At 46.5% G+C, this 21,128-nt stretch overlaps 1 protein-coding gene across 1 annotated transcript; it reads left to right on the top strand.

Moving 5' to 3' along the window:
• Positions 1 to 369: 369 nt before the first annotated feature.
• On the top strand, positions 370 to 19,744 carry EXOC3L4 (exocyst complex component 3 like 4). The gene is made up of 11 exons (XM_071428400.1): positions 370 to 700; positions 3,661 to 4,312; positions 6,878 to 6,995; positions 7,975 to 8,100; positions 9,358 to 9,458; positions 10,845 to 10,940; positions 12,932 to 13,046; positions 15,009 to 15,131; positions 15,413 to 15,565; positions 16,938 to 17,059; positions 19,582 to 19,744. The coding sequence occupies exons 1-11, from the start codon at positions 370 to 372 to the stop codon at positions 19,742 to 19,744; spliced, it is 2,100 nt and encodes a 699-aa protein (XP_071284501.1).
• Positions 19,745 to 21,128: the final 1,384 nt, after the last annotated feature.

Here is a 21,128-nt window from a genome sequence, read left to right as displayed (position 1 = left end):
CTGAAATGGTATGTTTACACAAATTTCAACATCTCTGATATCTCATGATTCCTTGGTGCTGGAGAAATAGTTGCCACTTGCCTTTTTTATGGAGTTAAGTGAAGCTTTCCAGAGCACCAAGTGCAGGCCAGCATCTGCTGTCTGTGGGTAGAGAAATTGTTTCAGCAGCTACAGGCTACAACATCTTGCTCTGTCCTTGTATTTAGGCACAGGAAAGGAATGAGGTCTGATTTTTAGTCCAGGACTGACTTTGGAGACACAGTAATACCCTGTTAAGGACATCTCTAATTCTGCTGTTTTATGCATTTCAGTGATTGCCATCAACCTGTTTGGTAAACCCCCGTGTTGAAGGACCAGATAAATGGAAATATGGAGTTAGACACAAGGAGTGTGGCTTCAGAACCAGCCTCTCCACTGAAGCGTCCAGGGGAAGAAAAGATGGAGGTCTCTTCTGAACTGAGCAGCTCAGACTGGCAGAGCAGGGACAGTGGGTTCTTTGAAAGAGGCATTAAAACAATGTTAAGCATCCGGAAATCAAAACGAATGAAGAAAGAGAGAGGGAAGGAAGATACTGGCACTTGGAATGCAAAAAGGCTTCTGCAAACACTCAGGAGCTATGAGGAGAACAAACCTACAATCTGTAATAGCATGGAGAAGGTTGGTGAAATATGTGAGCCCATTGAAGCAAAACCTCTTTCAGGTAAGACACAAAACCACCAGTGCCATTTTCCTGGGAGGATAAATGTAACATTAATTTACAGTGTGCAAGGCTTGGGCCCAACAGAGGTGCTAAAGAACTGGGCACCCCTTGCATGTTGGTGTGTCACCCAGCCCAGCCCAGGCAAGGCTCTGTCACTGAACATGCTGCTCTGTGCCTCCCCTGCACTAGTTCAGCCATATCAGCAGCCAAGCTCTCAGCCTGTCAGTGTGATATTGCCCATCACACGGATCAGTCCCCAAGCTGCTGAGCACAGTTTGGGAACTGCTGGTCTGACAATACCTACAAGTGCAGTGTGCTTTGCCTGCATTGCTGTCCTGGACAATTTCTGCTCTTCAGCTCTCAGACTCATGGTCCTCCAACTGTGCTCTGTAGGGTGCTGCAAGGCCTAGAGGGGAAGAAAGATGGTTTGGCTCTGATTTGGTTTGGCACTTTGGTTCCTAATCTTAGAGACTGCCTTGCAAAGAGAGTTCCACAGATATTTTGCACTCTTGCATTGACTTTCCACCTGTCCTCACAACAGCAGTGTTGCAAGTATTTGATTTTGGTCTTCCTCAGGCTGGTTAATCTCATGTGTTTTGTCAGAATTTTATAGATAGGTCTCAGACAAATTATAACAATTCCCTTTAGCACAGCTTTCACCTTTCCCCAGGTGTGAGCAGACTGCAATGACTTTGATAATGGTGTGAGCACTGCTGTCCTCCACTTTCTCAAGGCAGCGTTGCTACAATGCATTCACGTGGAGATAGACTGAGGTGAAACATGATTTGGCCTTTCCTCAGCCTAAATTTCTAGAAAGAAATTCTTGGTGTACTGCATGGGGTGCCACAGGGATCAGATGCGTGGGCTGACACTGCCCCACTGCTGTAATATGCTCTGCTGTGCTGGGAAGTGATCTACTGCTTTACATTGATACATTGTGAGCTTGGTAAGCTGGAGCCCATCTCATAAACTTGGCTAGTCTGATCTCCAAGGGTCAGAGATGAGGAGTGGCAGAAAATGTTATCACAAGCTTTCTGATCTCCTGAAATAAACGAGCTGAGAAATTGCATGAATAAGGCCCATTCTCTGCCCAATAGCTTGTGTTTGGCCTGGGCTAGAGCAGCTCTGTCAAAAACACATCCCATCCTGAGATAATATGGCAAGTGATGGAGATTCCACCACGTGCACCATTAAGCTGCATAATAGCTAATTGCCTTTCAATTGTCTTCCTTCAACCACCAGCTGGCTGATCTTGTATTGCTGAATTAAAGATCCATTTAGCACCCAACATCACCTCCCTGAATAATTATCCTAGATGGTGATTAAATGGTGTTTTCTCACTTTGATAAACAGAACAGAATGTATTTCTCTAGTCTCTCACTGCAAGCATTTGTGTAAACACAGGTTTTATATTAATTTATCTAGAAGAGACTAAGTTAATTGGTAGAATTTCCCTCTTTTCTGAGTGCAGAAGCAACTGTAGCACGATGTAGGCACTCAAAGATCTATGTGTTCTGTAATGCATCAGTAGTTTGGTTATTTGGCATATTTCTGTCTTCATAAAAATACTCTTATGCTACAAAGATTACTTGGTACATATGGCATAAAACCTGTGTGCAGGCAAGCCTAAGGACAGAAATGATGTGCTATGAACCAGTCCTTCTTGGAGCGCTCTCCAATTTTTCTGTATCATTTTTTATGTGTATGTCCCAGAAGCAGTGGTTACACATGCCTAAGGGACACCCTTTCTCCCTTCTCTTTAGTATTTTTCTTATGCCCAGTGTCAGAGTGGGATCTCCTGTTCAAAGCATCTGTTAGGGAGATGGAGAGGGGGAGAGCTTCCCGAGGGGTCTCTCAAAAGCTAACAGCGCTCTTGGATCTCCTCAACACATGGCAAATACTTCTTATCTTACTGGCAAATAGGCAGGGGTTCTTGCATGAGCAAGACTTTACAAAACAGGTGGGAAACTCAGTAGACGTCGGCCACTTTGGGAGGAGCAGTATTGGGTGACTTCTCCCCAGCCAACACCAGCCCGTTGTGGCAGCAAGTGCCAAAAGCGAAGGAGGCGGAGAAACCCAAGTGAGACCTGAGTACCAGGAGCACCATGGATCCACAGGTTTAGATGCCCCTACAATGCCCACACCTCCCCAAACCACTGAGGGACAGCAGTGCTCAGCACTAGGGAAAAAAACATCACTGGTATGAGGCAGTGCTTGGCACCTGACTGTGGGGCTTACAGACAGGAGCTCTCTCAGGGCCCTGGTATCTCTGAGGACATGCTTGTGGGTAGGCTGGGACACACATAACCATGGAGAGAGAGACCTGACCCAAGAGTTCAGGACATCCAAAGGGGTCTGTCCTGCTGTGCTCCCTCCCACTGCCCCAGCCAGAACCCTGGGCACTTCTGCTCTCTTGGGCAGCACACTGAAATGTCCTTTTAGCCAGAGGTGCCTGAGCTGGGCTACCCAACAATGGCCAACACAGCAGCAGAGCTATGCTGAGCACAGTGGGATGCAGGGAAACAAGGACATTTATGCTAAAGGAAATCCTGCTGGTAAGGCATATCCCAAACCATTCCTGCTGCCAGTTCCACTTCATCTCCACACCAGCAGAGGGACAGAGCCAGAGAGGCAGAGTTTGATGCATCCTGAGCCTCCAGTGTCCCTCTGTACAGCCTCACCAGCCATTGCTTGAGGCCTTCCTGCAGAGCTATCAGCAGGTTTTTTGATATTCCTGCAACCAGCTGTTTAGGGATGTGGCTCAATTTGCAGTGATTGCTTTCCCACTGTTTTCCCCTCCTGTGTCCAAGAGGAGCTGGGGGGATCAGGGAGGCCCAGGGGCAGTCTCAGAGGCACTGCTGGGACCTGACTACTCTCCCTGTCGGGCATCTTGTCCTGCTACCAACCTGTCAATAGCCTAATGCCTGCTTTGTCTCAACCCCTTCCCCTTGTTTCTACAGTAATGGAAATCAATGAACTTATTCAGAAAAGACAACTTTTGGAAGCATTTGCAAGTATCAAGCTAATGGAAGATGAGACCATCTCTGAACGGGATTCTGAGAAATACACAGATAACCCCCAGGAGCTTGTACGGAAATCCAGGGATGTGGATTTGCTTTATAACTCCATCACAAATGCAATCAAGTCCATAGTGGAGGAAACACTGGAGGATCCCACTTTACAGCATAGCATGCTGACCTCCATGGTGACTTTAATTCCCCTTGAAGAAGCAGCTCATTCCAGCACAGACAATGCTGCTCATCCTGGCTCAGATTTGCTGGGCAGGCCCAGAAAGTGGAGGGAGCAATGGAGGGAAGCTGTCAACGAGAGTGCAAGAAAAAGAGTCCTGAAGGTACCCATGGCATCAAGGGAAGAAGAAACTTCTTGGCTTGATCTCCACTTACATTTCCTCCAGGAACACCTGAAGGAAGATTTACTGAAAATCAAGTCATCAGTAAAAAAATGCTATCCAGAGGAGTACCAGGTGTGTGACACATATGTGGAAGCTTTTCACAATGCCATTGCCTCACATTTGCAAGAACTCTCCCAGGGACCACTGGACTTCCACGAGCTCTACACCTTGCTTAACTGGGTGGCCAACACCTACCACAGGTGAGCTGCTGTGTTTGCCACAATGCCTCTGCCTCCTCCAGGGAGCCATGGGGCTGTGGGGTACTCCAAAAGCACCAGGCCATTTTCAGTTTTCCAAGAAAGCAAGAGAGATGCAGTGACTATAGTAGAGCCAGATAACAAATCTGTTAATAGGTGGGGATAAAGGTCTGTGGATAAAGCACTTACTGCTTTTTACAGATCTACATCACCCCATTTTCCTCTCCCTCTCCCACTTGCTGCTCCCATGTACCAGGAAGCTCCTCCCTGCATTTGATAAACCTGGTCTGATAAACGTGCTCCTTTCTGCATATATTTTCAAGATCCAACAGCTGTTCAGTGACTTTTCCAGGCACAGCCAGGGGCCTGTGGGGGACGTCTTCTTCCTGTTTAATTAAATTGTGATACATTTGGAAACGGGCCACATTAACCCTCATGCATGGGGTCAGAGTCCTCTAAAAGAGGAGTCAAGACATCATTGAGGTAATTAGACGCATGAAAACAAAGGCTCTGTCTCATATGTGTCTGTTGGTTGAACGGGAGGGGTTTAAGACCTAGCTCCTTGCAGTTCAGGGGTCTAGAAAATAAGCATGGGAAAACAGTTCTGTCAAAGCAAAGTTGTGTCTGTCCTGGTAGCTGGCCTCCAGGTATGGTCTGAACCAGATGTTCAAGGAAAGGAGAAACACAAACCCATTGGCAGCCCTCAAATAAAACAAAGGAGTGAAGGCAGGAGTATCAGCACTGAGCCAAACAGTGGGTCAGAATGGTCAGAAAGGAGGCAGTGACAGAGCAGGGCAAGCAGCAGCACACTGTTGCCCAGAACACCCCTAGCCTGGGGTAGCTTTTGGGTAAGAAACATTTCATTTGCAGGTGGTCTTTGTTTTGAACAGCCCTCAAGAGGTTTCTTCTGTGAACTTAACCCAGTTGCTCTTAAAAGCCCACCTAGAGTATGGTGACCATAATGTTACCCCCTCAGCATCACAAATCTCTGCAGATCTCATCTGAAGGGAAATTCCTGCATGGCCTCACCCTGGCATTGCAGGAGAGAAAGGGAAAAAATGAGCTTCAGCAGCCAGGTTCTGTACCAAAGAAAAGTGCCCCTGCCATATTTCTCTAAATTGCTGTGAAAGGGTTTATTGAGAGTTTGCAGTTGTTTGGGGCACTGTTTGCAATCACCTGGCTGTTCTGGGCTATTTCCATATGATTTTCCCATTCAAAGAAAACTTCATTGTCTCTTGGAATAAATAATCAAAAAGGAAGAGATTGACTGACCCAAACTCAATTCAAACTCCAATTCAAATAAATGATGAAAAAAAACAAAAAAAAGGGGGTGGAAGAAGTAGGAATAGGCCCCTTGAGTACATATTTGTCCTTTCAGTTGTGGTGGAGAGTCCATATTTAAATCTGTGTTCTCCTTTAAAAGGAAAAGCAGGCTCTGGCAGCAGCTGGGCTGTGCAATGCTCCATGTGTGGAGATGTTCCTCTCTGGGAAATCTGAACCATGACCATGGAACCATTGACTCCAGGACACTACCAGCAGGCTGAACTTATTTTCTGCTGAGCAGTCACTCTGCAGCAGCCTGACCTTGTACATTGCAGTCCTCACTAGTGTCTGAACCCAGCTGTGGGCACAGTGCTGGTGTGGCAATGGGAACCCTTTCTGGTGGCTGAGCAAATGTGCAGGCTGTGTGAAGGACACTGCAGATGTGTTCCTCAATTAACAAGATGACAGCTCAAAACTTAAGCCCCACCTTCATCAAGGGCATGAATATTTTCTTCTTTCTCATTTCCACCTTCACTGCCTTGCAAGATGCGGTGCCTCCACAGTCTGTGGCAGGTTGCAGGAGCAGCACATTCAATTGTGCAGGCTAATAACATTTTTCCTGCCCCAGAGAGAGGAACACAGGCACTCCCTCCCTTCCCCTGCTTCTGTGCTAATCAGCTGGCCTGATTACATGTCAGTTCGGAGGAAAGTGAGCAGCAAAGTCTGGTGTCAGCTGAGCCCTCTTTGGAGTCAGACTCTGTAGCTGCACGTCCACCCACCACTTCCATCTGCAGGGGAACATGGCTCGTGTCCCAGGCATGGCAGTGCCCTCCAGGTCCTGCTCTGCCACCTCCCCTGGATCAGGATAGTGCACAGGGACAAACACAGGCTGCCATGAGCTGTGACATGACACTGCAGGGGAGGCAGGAGATGGGCTAACTCCAGAGCAATGCACTACTACAGGAATTACCCTGAAAGGCATTTTGCAAGCTTCTAGTCAAATGAGTCAGCTTCACGTTGTTTATTTTAAAAAGTAAATTCTCATAGCACTTTTCATGTCCAAACAATTCAGAAGTCTCATGATTTCTGAAGTGGGCTGGAACCTTAGATCATTTTGGGTTTGAATAATTAGGATTTTGAATAGAAAGGAAAGATTTTCTTGTTAAACCTTGAAAACAAGTGGCACAATTTAAGCTTTAAGTATATTTCTCATGTCTTAGTAATTATGTAGCTCATGCTGCATGAATATTCTATCAGTTTATTCACACTCTGAGGCATTACAATTTTTCATTTGATTTTTTCCAGTGAATTCTTTCTGGGTCATCCTGAGCTCAAACCAGAGGTTAAGACAGAAAACCTGTCCTTGCTGTTAACACCAGCTGATTGGGATAAACTGAAAAATGACTACATTGCTTCTGCAAAGGTGAGAGTTTTGACCTAGTCCCCACGTACCCCCCAGGGAAGGTACAGGAGTCCCAACCTCCCAGACAGAGGTCTTGGATGACTACATTGTGATTTCCAGCCCCACCAGTGCTGAGTCCTACTGGCCCCACACAGAGTGGCCTGTACTCTACAGCAAAAAACTCCTGAATACCCCCTTGGGGACCCAAGCAGAGCCAACAGGACTGGACCAGACCCACTCAGTATGGCAGACACTTATGAAAGGTCATTGCTGGGCTTCAGCAGATTGTACTTTGCATTGCAAAGTCAGGGGCTAAGGCATTCTAGCAGCTACTGCCCCTGTGTGGGATCTCCTCCAGCCCAGCTGAGGTGTGCTATTGGCAGACTTTGGCATCCCCACCAGAGAACACACTCATGCTTTGTGTCCTCTGATGAAGCCTCTTCCCCCTCTGTCTTTCTGCAGTCCTTGTCCGGCATCCTGTGTAAGACTTTTCTGGGTCTTTGCTGGGCTCAGACATTTTGTTGCAAATCATTTCTGAATCAGGGCACAGCTCAAGGTGAGCTCAATGTACCCAGCTGAATAAAATCAGTATTGCTCCACCGTGCTGGTGAAAGATCACTTTTGTTTCACCAGCAACAAGATTGATTTATCAGCCAGGACTGAACAGTGCTGCTGCTTACCTGAGTGGCTGTACCCTGGAAAGGACTGGTTTGACCTTTAATTCTGACCTGGTGCATTCCATGGGCTGGAGGACTTGGCAATCAAACAAACAGCTGATCCACTGTTTCCCTGCCAGGAGAACGACTCTCCCTGGATTTGGGAGTACCTTGCACACACAGAGCACAGTTCCTGATTTCTCCTGAGGTCTGGAGCAAGGCCTGTGACTCTGCTCACTTTTCCATGCCCTGCGTGCTGATGGAGCAAAATGCAGCGAGGTGCTGCACTTGTGTTTGCTTCATTGTCCTGAGCTGCATGTTTCCTTCCTATGTTTAACATTTAGGAGAAAATCAAAAGTTGTTTTGGAAACATCCTGAGACTAGAGGTCACGGAGAAGTGGGAGAAGGAAGTTCATTTAGAAGAGAAGGAAAACCTCTACCACGCCTCAGTCTCTTTTGATATTCAAACGGTATTGAATTAGCTGGGGGAAAGCGGGAGGGTGGGGGGGAGGTGTCTCTGTGGCTCCAGGGAAACCGGATCGTTTCCTTCTGGGGAGGAGGTACCGCCTCCTGCGATAATTTATGTAAGTCACACACTGGCAGAATACATTAGAGCAGAAAATGCCGTTTATTACAACTTTTAGCTCTCCCGCTTGCCTTCTAGCTGCAAATTAAACCTGCTGTCAATTGTGTCAGCAACATAATAGGCTACTGATTTTAAAGTCCCTAAACCTCTTTGATTAGGAAGAAGAAAGAGAATTGGAAAAAAGGTGGAAAGAAAAGGTTTCTTTGAAAAAACCTTTGGCTTAAAGGGCAACTTTGTCCCAGGGCTGTGGAAGCTGGGGAAAGACTGTAGGCAGTGACAGCCACTCCAATTTAAACAGTACAAAAAACAAAAGCCCCTACTAGCTTAGGGACTACAGGGTAATAAAGGCAGGAGGGGTTTGGATTAATTCTCATCACTCAATTGGTTGAGTCACTTCAATTAAATAATACTAACAGAAAAAGAGAGGGAGAGAGAAAGAAAGAAAATCAAAGAGTTTTGCCCGTTGATGTGATTCTTTTTCCATAGAGGAATATGACACATTATGTGATCACAGGGAAGGCAGGTCTGAAATGATTTAGCAGGTGGATAGGAGGCCATGGGAAGTACCAGAGTAGGACTGCAACACACCTCAGTCCAGAAGTGCAGCTGAGGTTCTGGGAATGGGAATCTGGGAGGAGTTCCAGTGCAAACAAGAGTTCGGGGTGATGCCTGACCCTCTGTACTGCCCTGGGATCATTCCTGAGAAGGGGGCTCCTGTGGGCCCTCAGGGATGGGGCTTATAGTCACCCTTATCATGGGGTCATACACGGGGACAGCTCAGCTCCCCTTGGGCTTAGGGGTGGGGGAATTCCAGCAATTTCCCCCAAAAGAGGAGGATGACACCAGGACCCCCCAGGGCTACAGCCAACATTGCCTCTAACTCACACTCAGACAGCAGAAGGGCATGAAGCCATTAGGGGTGAATGATGACATCACAAATCATTTGGTGCTTCTTGGCCCATTCTGTATGATAATTTTTAAAACTGCCAGAGATTAATGAAAACCTCCTGGCAACAAGTTGGCTGTTTGCCCCTTTGCTAGGTGAGCCATTCTTACTGACTAAGGCTCCTTGAGATTCTTGGGAAGGATGTTTCACCAATGCTTGTCCCACTCACTGGAGTTTCTTCATTCCCTTTTCTAGATCATTGGGGAGCACGTGAAGTCATCTGGAGCTATCAGTGGAGGCCTGGAAACAAAAATGCTTGAGTTGTGCATGGCAGAGCTGCTTGAATTCATACCAAGGTCATCACTGCTCTGGGCAGTACTTTCTTTCTAAATGAGTCCCACACTGGTAAAAAAACAGGGAAGAGGTCCAGGCACTGGACCAGACACTGGCACTGAGCAGGTACAAGGCTGCTCCTGGGAGAATTAGAGATCACAGTGAACCCAGTAAAAAGCAAGCTGCAAAACAACTTGGAGGGAGTCATAAACAGACCCAGATGGGACTCTGTGAGTCCAAAAATCTAATGTCAAAGGTCTGGGAAATAGCTGCTACCTAGAAAGGGATGGGATCACTGCAGTCCCATCCACCCAGGACTTTTGTGACATTGGACATTGATCACTTGCAGCTTCAGTCATGAGCAAGCAGTGTTTATGGACCCCTCAGACCAAAAGCCTGTTTGCCCAAAAGGGTATCCTGGGATGAGTCCTGCTGAGTGGTTTTCTGTGGCTGTGGGCATAAAAAAGGGCTGATGAGACACTCTCTGTATACCCTGGCAAAACACACAGCTGGGCTGCCTCCCAAGTCCCTTAAAATCTAACCAGTGTCCAAAGGAAATTGCTGAAATAATTTTCAGTAGTTAGATTTTTTTCTTTTTTTTCTTTCTTTGTTCTTCTTTTCCCTTTTCTTTCTTCTCTTTTTAATTTTTTTCCTTAATTTTTTTCCTTTCCTTTATTTTTAATTTTTTTTATTTTAAACAAAAAACTGTGTAAAATGCAAGCTGGAGCAGCCAGGGAATTAAGGGAACACTGGAACTTAAGCTTTTACTTAAACAAACCTGAGTTGCAAGTGGCTGGGGCCAGCTCAAGCAGGTTCCTTTACCCTGACAAAGAATGGGACCACCAGGCAAAGCCTGCCTGAGCACAGAGCCTCCTGCCTTCAGCATGGATCTGCTGTGAAACAGCTGTCAACCCCATGAAATTGGTGCTACAAAAAAAATCCAACTACCTAAAAACCATAGTGAGGTTTTGGGGGGAGGGAAGGTAGGTGTGCTGCCTTATTCCTAATACATCTTCTGTTATAAAATCAGCCCTGTGTTCTCAAAAGGCACATAATATATTGCCCCAAAAGCCAGGAAAATGAAAGCTCAGACTTATAAGCCTGTGTACCACACCTGCAATTAAACCCTCAGCATGAGGAAAAGTCAGAGATTTGGCCTCCCAACATCCCTGGCATCTCTCCAAAAGTGCTGCGTACCTGTTCAAGCGAGCACATCCTAAACCAACAATTATCTGCCTTCTATTCCCTCCACTGCACACACTTGTTATGACAGCTGGAAAAAACTTGTCTGCATACAGAGGGGACAGGTTGGGCCAGCCACAGGTGTCTCCTGACACCACCATGTACACAGAAGATGGGGCATTCTCAGTGCCCCACTGTTAGTGATGCCTGGCTGTATTTTCCTACAGGTTTGAGCAGGAGTTCATGGCGTGGAGCACTGCCCAGGACAGCCCCAGCTTTGTGCCCCACCTTGTTGCCTACATCAACAGCTTCCATGACCTGGTGTAAGTCTGCTCCCCCCAAGCCACTGGGGTTTCTGGGGTCTGGGGGATGGCAGGATCTGGAAAGACCAAGCTCTCCTTGAGGTGCCCTGGTGAGTGCTCAGTCTCCAGCCCTTCTAATCTCACAGGAGGATTTCCCCCAAGGGATGCAAATAAAAGCCACAAGGGTGAAGAGACAGAAATATGGATGGATGCAGTGCTTGCAAGAGAGTTTTGAACTCATTTTCTGAGCATCTTTTTTATTCTCAGGGGAGGTTTTTTTTCCTTTATGTTTTATTCTGGAGGTTAGCAGAATAAACTCAGAAACATGGCCTCAGGGCTGCCTTTGGCACTGGGCTGGAGGAGATTCCATGAAAGCATTCAACCCAAAAATAAATGCCTGCCATTGCTGCTGGCATCTGGAACTTCCAGGGCTTTGCATGAATTAGTTACTTCAAGCCACATGTTGGAAAGTGCCTCTGAAGAACAGGTATCCTCAGGCTGACTGTCAAAGATCCAGCACTCACCCCATAAGTAGCATGGTGCAGTGATTGCATGTCCCAAGATCTGGTCCATCAGCCCCGTGCTGAGGTCCGGGTGCTCATCAGCATCTGGGGACATCTTTGCCATGCAGATGTGATACTTTTGTTTGTCAGCCCGGTAAAACACCACAGAATTAGTGCGTGGGCTCTGGCCACCTGAAAGATCGGGGTGTGATTTCCAGCCCCTGTTGCTGCACCGCTCCGGCAGGGATGCATATGCCAAGAATTACTCGGGGGATGGAGGGGATTTCGTGCTGTGTCTCGCAGGAGCCGACGGCTCCAGCCGCAGCAGCACTACCGCCAGCTCGTCTCTAGATGGCACGGTCTCTCCAGCAATGCTCACCTCCACAGGGAAATGGCTTTCCCTGCCTCCTGCTGCCCCGGCGGGACAGTGCTGCCCCTTCCCTGCTGGGCAATGCAGAGCGGCTGAAGGGAGACGCCAGCCCCGGGCAGGGAGCTGGCAGTGTTTGGGGGATGGGTTTATTCCCGAGTCAATTAAACATTCATCAGCCTGGGGTGATGACTTGTGGGGCAGAGGTAGGTGTCCTAACAGCACGATTTTTTTGGATGCTGGACCCAGACTCCAGGTGTTTAACCGGAGTTACAGTCCTGAACTCCAGCCTGGGATGACAGGGATGGTGTTGGATGCCTTGTAGTCCTGCCAGGGCAGCCTCAGACATAAATCTGGGCAGTGACAGGAACCTGCTGTTCTCTGTGGTTACAGCAGTGGATGTGGCACATCCAGGGATGCTCAGGCATCACAGGTGATGCCTTTTTTTTTGTGGTGGTGCTGCCTCAGTTCCCCTCCTCACCAACACCGAGCATGTTACAGTGGGACAGGGATGGAAAGTGAGAAGAAAGCCAGGAGGTCACAATGCCCCTAAAGCACACACATACACACACACACACAAAGAATTTCATTAACCTCTCAGAATTTTCTTTCTCATAAGGTGAAACGTTGCAGAAGTATGCACTGTCCTTAGGAAATTCCACAGGTTTCCATCCCTGTAGTTACCATCCCTGCTGATGCTGATAGACATCGTGTGGAGTGAATCAGGCTCTGGGGGACACAGGGCCAGCAGATTTCCCTTCTCTGGCTTTATTATTTACTTTTTGCCCACAGCCCTCAGTTCTCTCCCAGGTACCTGGAAATCATTTTGCAGAGATGTTGCTCAAGTGAAAAAGCAACTGGCCTATGCAACTGCTCTGCATGGCTGCACTGTCACTGCACCTGATGAGGAAATCTGAGGGGATTTTTCACCACAGTTACTCATCTATGATTAATTTTCAGTGAACAGGATTGTGCAAAAAGAGCCATTACTTTGACTCAGTAAGTGTTTCCAAGAGGAAGTAATAGAAACACAAGTTTATTTTAAAATAATATCCAACATGCCAATCCAGATAACATGCTTAGGGCCATGTAATAGTTTACATTTTAACCTTAACTCATTGGCACTCTCTGTCTCTCTGTAGGTCAGGGTTGGAAACAGCGTTTAAAGTCGATACTGAAGAACTGCAGAAGATTTTGGCAGCTCTGACAAGGAACTTCACAAATATTTTTTTAACAAAATTAAGAACAAAAACACAGGTAAGAGGATCTTGGCCACATTATTTCCTCATTATAAGGGCTATGTGCAGCAGCTGAGGGTCATTGCCCTTCCCTTGTCTCACCAGCTAAACCTCCTCATTTTGCAGCCCATGACATATATGGTCCCTCCAAATTGTATTTAACACCTGTGGAAATCCCCCTTAAAAAGCAACACTTCCAGCATCCTGGGATTTTTTTTCTAGGAACAATGATACATTTTTCAAGCTGTTAATAGCAAGCAAAAGAAAAGGATATTTAGCAGCTTCCAGTCTCAGGCAAAGCAGTGGGGAAAATTTTATATGAAGTGAAGCACGGGAGAGGCCAGCTGAACACCACCATTGGGACACTTTTCCTTCTATCAAATAATTTGGATTTTTCAGGACTTTGACTTACTGATTCATGGATCTACCATCACAGTCTGTCAGAAACCTCTTCAGATAGGACAGAATTCATTCCGGTAGGGGTGATTTTTCCAGGCTGTTCCCATGGTGACAAAAGACTGATTGTTCCAGAATGAGAATGCTAAAGGTCTTGTATCAAGTGATAAAACTCTGATAAAATTTTACTTGTATTAGGAGGTCTAAAAGGCAATGTTCTGCAGTGAAGTTTGTGCTTCTCAGGTGCTGTAGATGAACCTTTCTGCTCTCAGCCACTTGGGGTCTGCTAGCTCCAGCTGGTATTATAGAAGAGATGGGGGAAATCAAGCCTTTGGTCCCACCCCTTTTCACTTATTCTAATTCACTTTCTAAATCCCCAAACATAACTTCCAGAAACTAGGACAGTCATGGAATTTCTCCAACCTAAGCCAAGCCCTCCTGGCCAAGGGGACTTTCCAGTGACTGCAGATCTTGTTTTGGAGCCTAAGCAGCAGAGGAGGAAAGGCCCCAAGCCAAGGCATTGAGCAAGAGAGCTGAAATGTCGTGAGAACTGAGAGAGACTGAATCAAAGCATTTCTAAACAGCTCTCAGGCAGGCTGGGAGCACAGCAAGGGGGGAGATAATTGGGAAGGAGACTGCCAGGAGTCTAAAGACAGAGATCATGAGAGTTGGGAAGAGAAAAAGGGACGTGCCAGAGAAAGGATATTTTGCATTTGGCCTTTAGGGAAGGGTCTTCCAGGTGCCAGAAGTCTTTAGCAGATATTGCTGTTTCTATATGAAGATACATTAGCTCTAGGGACCCAACAAAAGAAAATAACCTGCTAAGGACACTTGGTCAGAGTACCTTGTACCCAGGACAGGTGGGAAACAGTGACATCAGTCCCATGTCATCCCTAACCATGAGGCATAAAGCTGGAGATGCTCCCAGCTGCCATTCCCCCCACCACCACATCTGAGCAAGGAGCAGAAGGAAAATCCCAGCAAGACTTCATGCAGGTCTGCAGGAGTACAGAGAGCCTCCTGGAAGGACTGTGAACACAAAGAGCTTGATTTCCTTATGGAAAATGCTGTAGATGTGATGGGTTACTGAGCTAATTTCCAAGAGATTCACTACTAACTGAATTTTTATTTCCATGTAACACTGGCATATATGGTTGCCCACCACAGCCTGTTCTAGTCATGCCTGAGTTGCTTGTGATTAACATTCTCATCTCTTTCTTCCCCAATACATTAAAGAAACAAAACTTATTTACCTAAAGAAATAAAGTTGGTGGATCAGAAGGTGGCACAGAGCAAGAAAATAAGGTATCCTAAATAAGCCTTTAATGCCAAAACATCTCTTGCTCAGGGTGTGATGCTTCTCCTCTCTGCACTGGGATGCCTACCCAGGAAGGGGAGACATGGGTGTGAATTGCCTGGGGTGGAGAGAGAAACCCAGCCTGCTCCTCGTGTGCCTTCATGCAGAGGGGGTGCTCTGTGCTTTCAGTTCAAGCCTAGATCAGGTCTATAGCTGGGTGCCTTCAGCTAGGGCATCATCAGCTACTCTGAACATACCTGTGCCATCAGTGAGTTGGTCTTTTTTCAGCCACTCCTTAAGAAAATCCTGACCAAGAACTGGATTTTGGCGACGGAAAGGCCGGACTCTCTGGCGTCGGCAGTCTCGCAGTTCTCCGAGCACCTGCAGCACATGAGGGATCCCCTGGGGCAGGTAGGCAGCCAGTCCCACACCTGGGCACAGGAATGCTGAGGGGCCACACCATCATTTTCAGGCTGTGGTGAGACCTGCAGACTCCTCTGCAACAGTGGTTGCTCTTTATAACTCTGGGGGCTGCAGGTATGAGTGAGTGTGTGCTGATGCTGTGCTGCCTTCCTGTACCTCCTCCGTGCCCTCAGGTGCTGCCAAAGACCTGAGGGCTTTCCCTGCCCTCTCTCACTGCCTTGGTCTTGAATGGACAAAAAACCCCATGAGGTTTGCTTCTTTTTAACCAGGACCTTCTACATGAAGTTCATAAATACGTGGTCAAGGAATATGTCACACAGATCATCAAACCCAGATGGAAAATGAACACGGACACACGTCAGCAAGTGAGCAGAAAGATGAGCCAGGAAGCTGCAATCATTCACAATGCACTCATTGATCAGGTATGGGAACTGTCTCCTGGCATCCCCTGGGTGCCCCACTCCCAGAGGTGCAATTTTCCCACTTTGCTTCACAGAAACCAGGCAGAGACCACCTCTTGAGGAGGACAAGCCACAAGAAACATAGAAGTGCTGAAAAGAGTGAGCAGGATGGTTACTGCAGGTTCATGGTGTGGGTTTCCAGCCTGGCAGCTTCTCTGCATTGGCAGCTTGTGCATGTTCAGCCAGCAGCTCTCTGATGGCAGCACCAGGTGTTTTAATGAGTTCCCAGGGAGTTCTGCATAGGGTGGTTCATGTGCTCATGGTTCATCACACTCACCCTATGGCAGCTTCTTCCTGGGCCTGTTCCCTCAGACCATGGGATGCACTTTGTCACCTAAGGATCCCTGCCCTGGATACAGCTCATGGAGTTGAGTCCCATGAGAAGTTCCACCTGGGTACACAGTCCCTGTACAGCAGGGTGTGGGGAGAAAATGGTGGCAGTCTGAGTGTTTTGTGACTGGACAACTGTTACAACCCAACCATGAAGGTGGAGTAACTGAGGTTCCCATTAATAAATCCCAGATTAGAGTAGCACAACACCGAATGACTGGTGTGAGATATATAGAGATAGATAGATAGATAGATAGATAGATAGATAGATAGATAGATAGATGTGTGTGTGTGTGTGTGTGTATATGGTTGGTTTATTTTAAAACAATTTGATTACAATGGAAAGGAGGTATGTAGCCATTTTGGTTATTACCCATAGTAATATAACATTATAAAAGTATAAAAATATCACTAAAAATATATAAGGAAAAGAAAGAAAGGATAAAAGCAGATAGCAGAGAGAAAGGTATCACCACCTGTAGATCTAGCAACAAGACTTGATTGTTGCAGTTTAGGGGTCTGTTGGTCAAAACAATGATTGCAGTTGGTTGAGTCATTAACCTTTAAAATCTCCATCTCTCACAGCCACAGTCTGGGATTTTCAGGGAAATCAAAGTTGAATTAATTGGATTTTGTGGAAAGTCAGGCATCCAGGGCACTAAATCCCATCTCAGAAATGAGGCACATGAAACTATCAGGCAGCAGGAGGTGAAGTCTCTGGCAACCACTGCTATGCTGGACCACAGCCACAATGCCCTGCTCAGGGTCTGGCTCGCTTGGGTGCTCATGGGAATCGGGAAGTGCAGGGTCAGGTCTGGGAGAGCCCCCAGGGGTGCCCTGCCATTGCCACTCAGCCCCCTGCTGCCTGCCTGAGGCAGCCTGTCCTGCCTGCACCAGTCCTGGTCACTCCAGTACATCCCACTGCCGCGCTCTCCCCGCAGGGAAAAAGGCATTTAGCAGGTGCTGCTGTCCCTGATGTCCCCATGTGATTCTTTGCTCACAGGGCTCCAAAGCTGACTGGCTCCTCCCTGTCATATATCACATTGCCAGTATCACTGGGGAGAAGAAAAAAGACAAGATCAAGGCATATGTCAAGGAGCTGTGCCAGGACTATCCAGATATCAGGTATGTGAAGTGGCAGATCCCAGAACTGTTGGGCTCCATCCCAAACACTACCAGCTCTTCAGCTTCTCTCTGTGGGTAGCCACACATTAGAGATCAGGATGCCAGCAACAGTGAGAATCCCAACTTAGTTTTCTCTCTTTATGGCTGCATACTTTTTATTTTTTCCCCTGTGTGCTGTATCATATAATGCACACAAATTTCCTTCAAAGCCTTTTCATTTTAGAATGGAATGGAATGGAATAGAATAGAATAGAACTATTTCAGTCTATTAGGAAGGGACTTGTGTCGCAGACATCTTTTCATGAAAATCCTTTCCTTGGGATTTTCACAGAAGCTGTGAGGCCTCAGGGACAAAATGTAAATAATGGTTATCTGCTGCTGTGGAATGCAACAGGTGCATCTGTGATTGGTCTCACGTGCTTGTTTGTAATTAATGGCCGATCATGGCACAGCTGGCTCTCTCTCTCTCTGTCCGAGCCACAAACCTTTGTTATTCATTCTTTTCTATTCTTAGCTAGCCTTCTGATGAGAAATTTTTCTTCTATTCTTTTAGTATAATGTAATATATATCATAAAATAATAAATCAAGCCTTCTGAAACATGAAGTCAAATCCTCATCTCTTCCCTCATCTGAAAAGCCCTGTGAACACCATCGCAGACTTGCAGTGATAATCCAGTCCAACTTCCTGATCACTTCAGGCCTGACCAAAAGTTAATGTATTGCATTATTAAAGGCCTGTTAATGTAAATTATCCAAATGCCTCTTGAGCACTGACAGGCCTGGGACATCAACTACCTCTCTAGGAAGCCCGCTCCAGCACCTCATTTAGAAAATGCTTCATAATGTCAAGTCTAGAACTCCCCTGAAACAGTTTTGAACCATCCCCATGCATTCTATCACTGAATTCCATTTTATTGCTCTAAATGAACCTTATTTCACAGTGAAGCTCCAGTTTGCTTTCTCCTGCATCACCAGTATCAGCCCTGTTTGCCAATTTGCAGGCTCCAGATTTGGAGCAAACAGTTTGTCTCCTGTTGCCAGGCCCAGACCTCAAAGTGTGGCAGCCATTGACACAGTTCAGCTGCAATTTCTGAAACAGCCTCAACACAACCATAAAATTTTGGAATAAATTACAAATTCTTTCTTTTGTACTTTCCATTTTCTGTTCCAAGGCTGCATCTGGAAAATTTAAAACTCCTGGAAAAGTAAAGAAAGTGACTAACTCTGTGCATGGCTAAGCAGCTGCAAATCAGAAGTTACCTTCTCTTCTGCAGCTCTTCTTTCAACCACTGAGAATGAATATCAGTAGTACAGACTGCAATAAATTCCATTTCATCAGAGTAATTTCAGGAAAAAAACAACCACAACAAAAAGCGCCAAAAGTTTCAGCACTGAAAATCAAAATAATCAAAATACTCCATAAGATTTAACTAATTGCCAGGATATTGTAGTGGACCCTCAAATATTGAGGAAAAATATCACATTAAATATATTCACCTCTCCCCAAAACTGAGGCTCAAAATTTTTCATAACTAGATTTAACTTGGGTGGTTCAGATATTCTTCAGACTTATCTGTGTGGGGGAATTCAAGACACGGACATGTAAAGGAATAATTGTTCCTGAGCAATTTCCTAGGTGATCATACCTATCTTACAAAAATGATAGGTACAAACAAAAAAACAAACAAAACCAAACAAATAAATAAACCCCAATAAGGGTTTAATCCCAGTGGCCAGTCTAAGCTGAAAGAAGGCAGTGCCTGTTCTGGGAAGGATGGGGAAGGTAAATAATGGCTAGTCATCAATGACAGTTATTTGAAAACAAATTTCCAGTCAGAAAAGCCATTTACAGGGCTGTGATTTGTGCTACTTTTTCATCATTAGCTTCACACCCAAGCCAGGTTTTAAGGCTTGTCCTCTTGGTTTATTTAATTTCTGCTTTTCCATTATTGAGTAACATTATTTTAACAATGAAGTTCGGAAAATGAGGCAGAACCTGCTGGACCTGCATTGCTTCCTGTTAAGGTCCCTGTTAATTTTTCCCCTGAGCTCTCAGAGACATTGCTGAATTTGTATACACAGAGATTACTGGAACAGGGTATGTTTCCAAGTTGGCTTTCCAGCTCTAATCTAATTAGTGTCTATCAGCTTCCTAAATATTAGCCCTTCCATTACTCATCTCAAAATAATCATTACACAAAAGGTCCTCAGCCACTCTGGGAAACAAGCAAAGGGCATCACGGATGTGGAGACAGAGGAGGAAATTCCCTGCAGCACCAGCAGCAGGAGGCTGTCCCACCAGTGTGGTGTGGCAGGAGCTGCTGCTCGCTGGTTTGGCACCTCCAGAGGCTGCAGACTCCCATCCTGGTGGCTCCTCCAGTGTGGTGGGGGGTCAGTCCCTGGCACTTTGCTATAGCCTTGCTCTGTCTCCAGCACAGCTGTTTGTTGCTCACAACAACCAACTTGCTCTGTGCTGGTTTTGCTGGCCAGATCTGAGCCAGGTCTTGTTTGGTTTCTGCAGGAAGGAGCACATCCTGGCTATCCTGGCACTCCGGGGGCTGGGGCGCACCAGGAAAGCGGCGATTTTGCGTCAAGTGTGCCAAGCTCAGGAGAGCTCCGACGGAGGGAAGGGCGGCACACTCTTCGCTGAAATTGATGTTCCAGTAATCTGCAGCTGCTTCTAACACAGGACAAAGTCAGCATCCTGCCTCCTCCTACACTGCCTCTACACATGATCCAAAATCTGCATACCCACCTTGCTCCTCTGCAAACCCAAATTTGTGACTGCTGTGGAGAAAGGAGCAGTTTCCTGAACTCGCTACGCTGAGTTCAGAACCCAAAGACAACAAAAGGCACCAAGACATCAACCTCCTGTAAGAGCTCCTGGGCAGCAGCTCCAGCCCAGGCACGGTGTCCACCTCATGTTCCATATGGCTTCTATTGCTAGGATGCTGCTCCACTGTTTGGTACAAGATTAAATATAATTTCAAAGAACAGGAGAAAACTCAAAGCAGTTCACTCAGAGCTATATTAAGGCCTCAGCCCTATATTAAGACTTGGACTGTGCTCTGCATAATTATACAGCAGCAGAGCAAGAGCCTCCCTCATAATTAGTGCCCATGAGCAACCAAGGGGCAGAGCTTGGGCAGGGATGTGGTAGAAGCCAAGTTTTATTTCCTCCCTCACAAACCAGCTGGCTGAGCTGGCATGACACAAGGTCATGACGTTGTGACCTGAGGCCAGAAACCACAACCTGCTTGGGGAGAAAAACACTGGGTAAGCAAACCCCATGGCCAGGACATGCAGCACGTGGAACGCTCTCCCCTCCAGGGTGGCCCCCATGGCCCCTCTGGCCTTTCATCAGATTCTCCTCAGTCAAGGGCTGCCTTGCAAAACTCCTGTTGGACTGAAGATCTGTTCATGCCATCACATCTCTGTGTGTACAGACACGTCTCGATCAGATATGCCATGTGGAGAGAGGCTCCAAGTTCTCCTTGACTTAGGGGAAGTGCCACCATGCCTCCAGTCTGTTTTCTTCAGTGTTTAAATGCATTTTAAGAAATCTGTTACAGTCTGACTGCAGTACAAAACCAAATGTGAGATGGACAGACAGTGCTACAGATGAGATCCTCATCTGGTGTAAACCAGTATCATCCATTGATGGGCATGGATCACTACAGTGTTAACTCCATGAAGGATCCAAAGGCAATACATCCAGCATCTGCAGGGAAGACTGAAAGAAGCATTCAGTAGCCTAAAGCTGTATAAATCTGATTTTATTTAATTCAATTTATCCTTAAGGTTGCCCTCCACAGGATTTAATCTAAGACTTTACAGAGATGAGTTTATGACCTACTAAACTGATAAATGTGGACATGGCATAGCCTTGAACACTATTTTTCTGTCAGCAGAGCTTACAGCATCAGCAGTGAGTCTCTTTTGTTTTCTTTGCTTTGGGTTGCACGAGTATAAATTTCAGCCTGGGTGAGCAGCAGGCGCTGGCAACAGGCCAAGGAAAAAGTTCTGATGGATAAAGAAGCACAGAGTGCACCTTTAATTCACAATCAT

The sequence above is a fragment of the Agelaius tricolor genome, unplaced genomic scaffold, assembly GCF_023055355.1.
Source record: "Agelaius tricolor isolate 1412-34295 unplaced genomic scaffold, bAgeTri1.0.p SCAF_5, whole genome shotgun sequence".
Classification (NCBI taxonomy): Eukaryota; Metazoa; Chordata; class Aves; order Passeriformes; family Icteridae; genus Agelaius; species Agelaius tricolor.
Note: the sequence above shows the minus strand (reverse complement) of the source record. Positions and strands in the feature narration are given on the sequence as shown.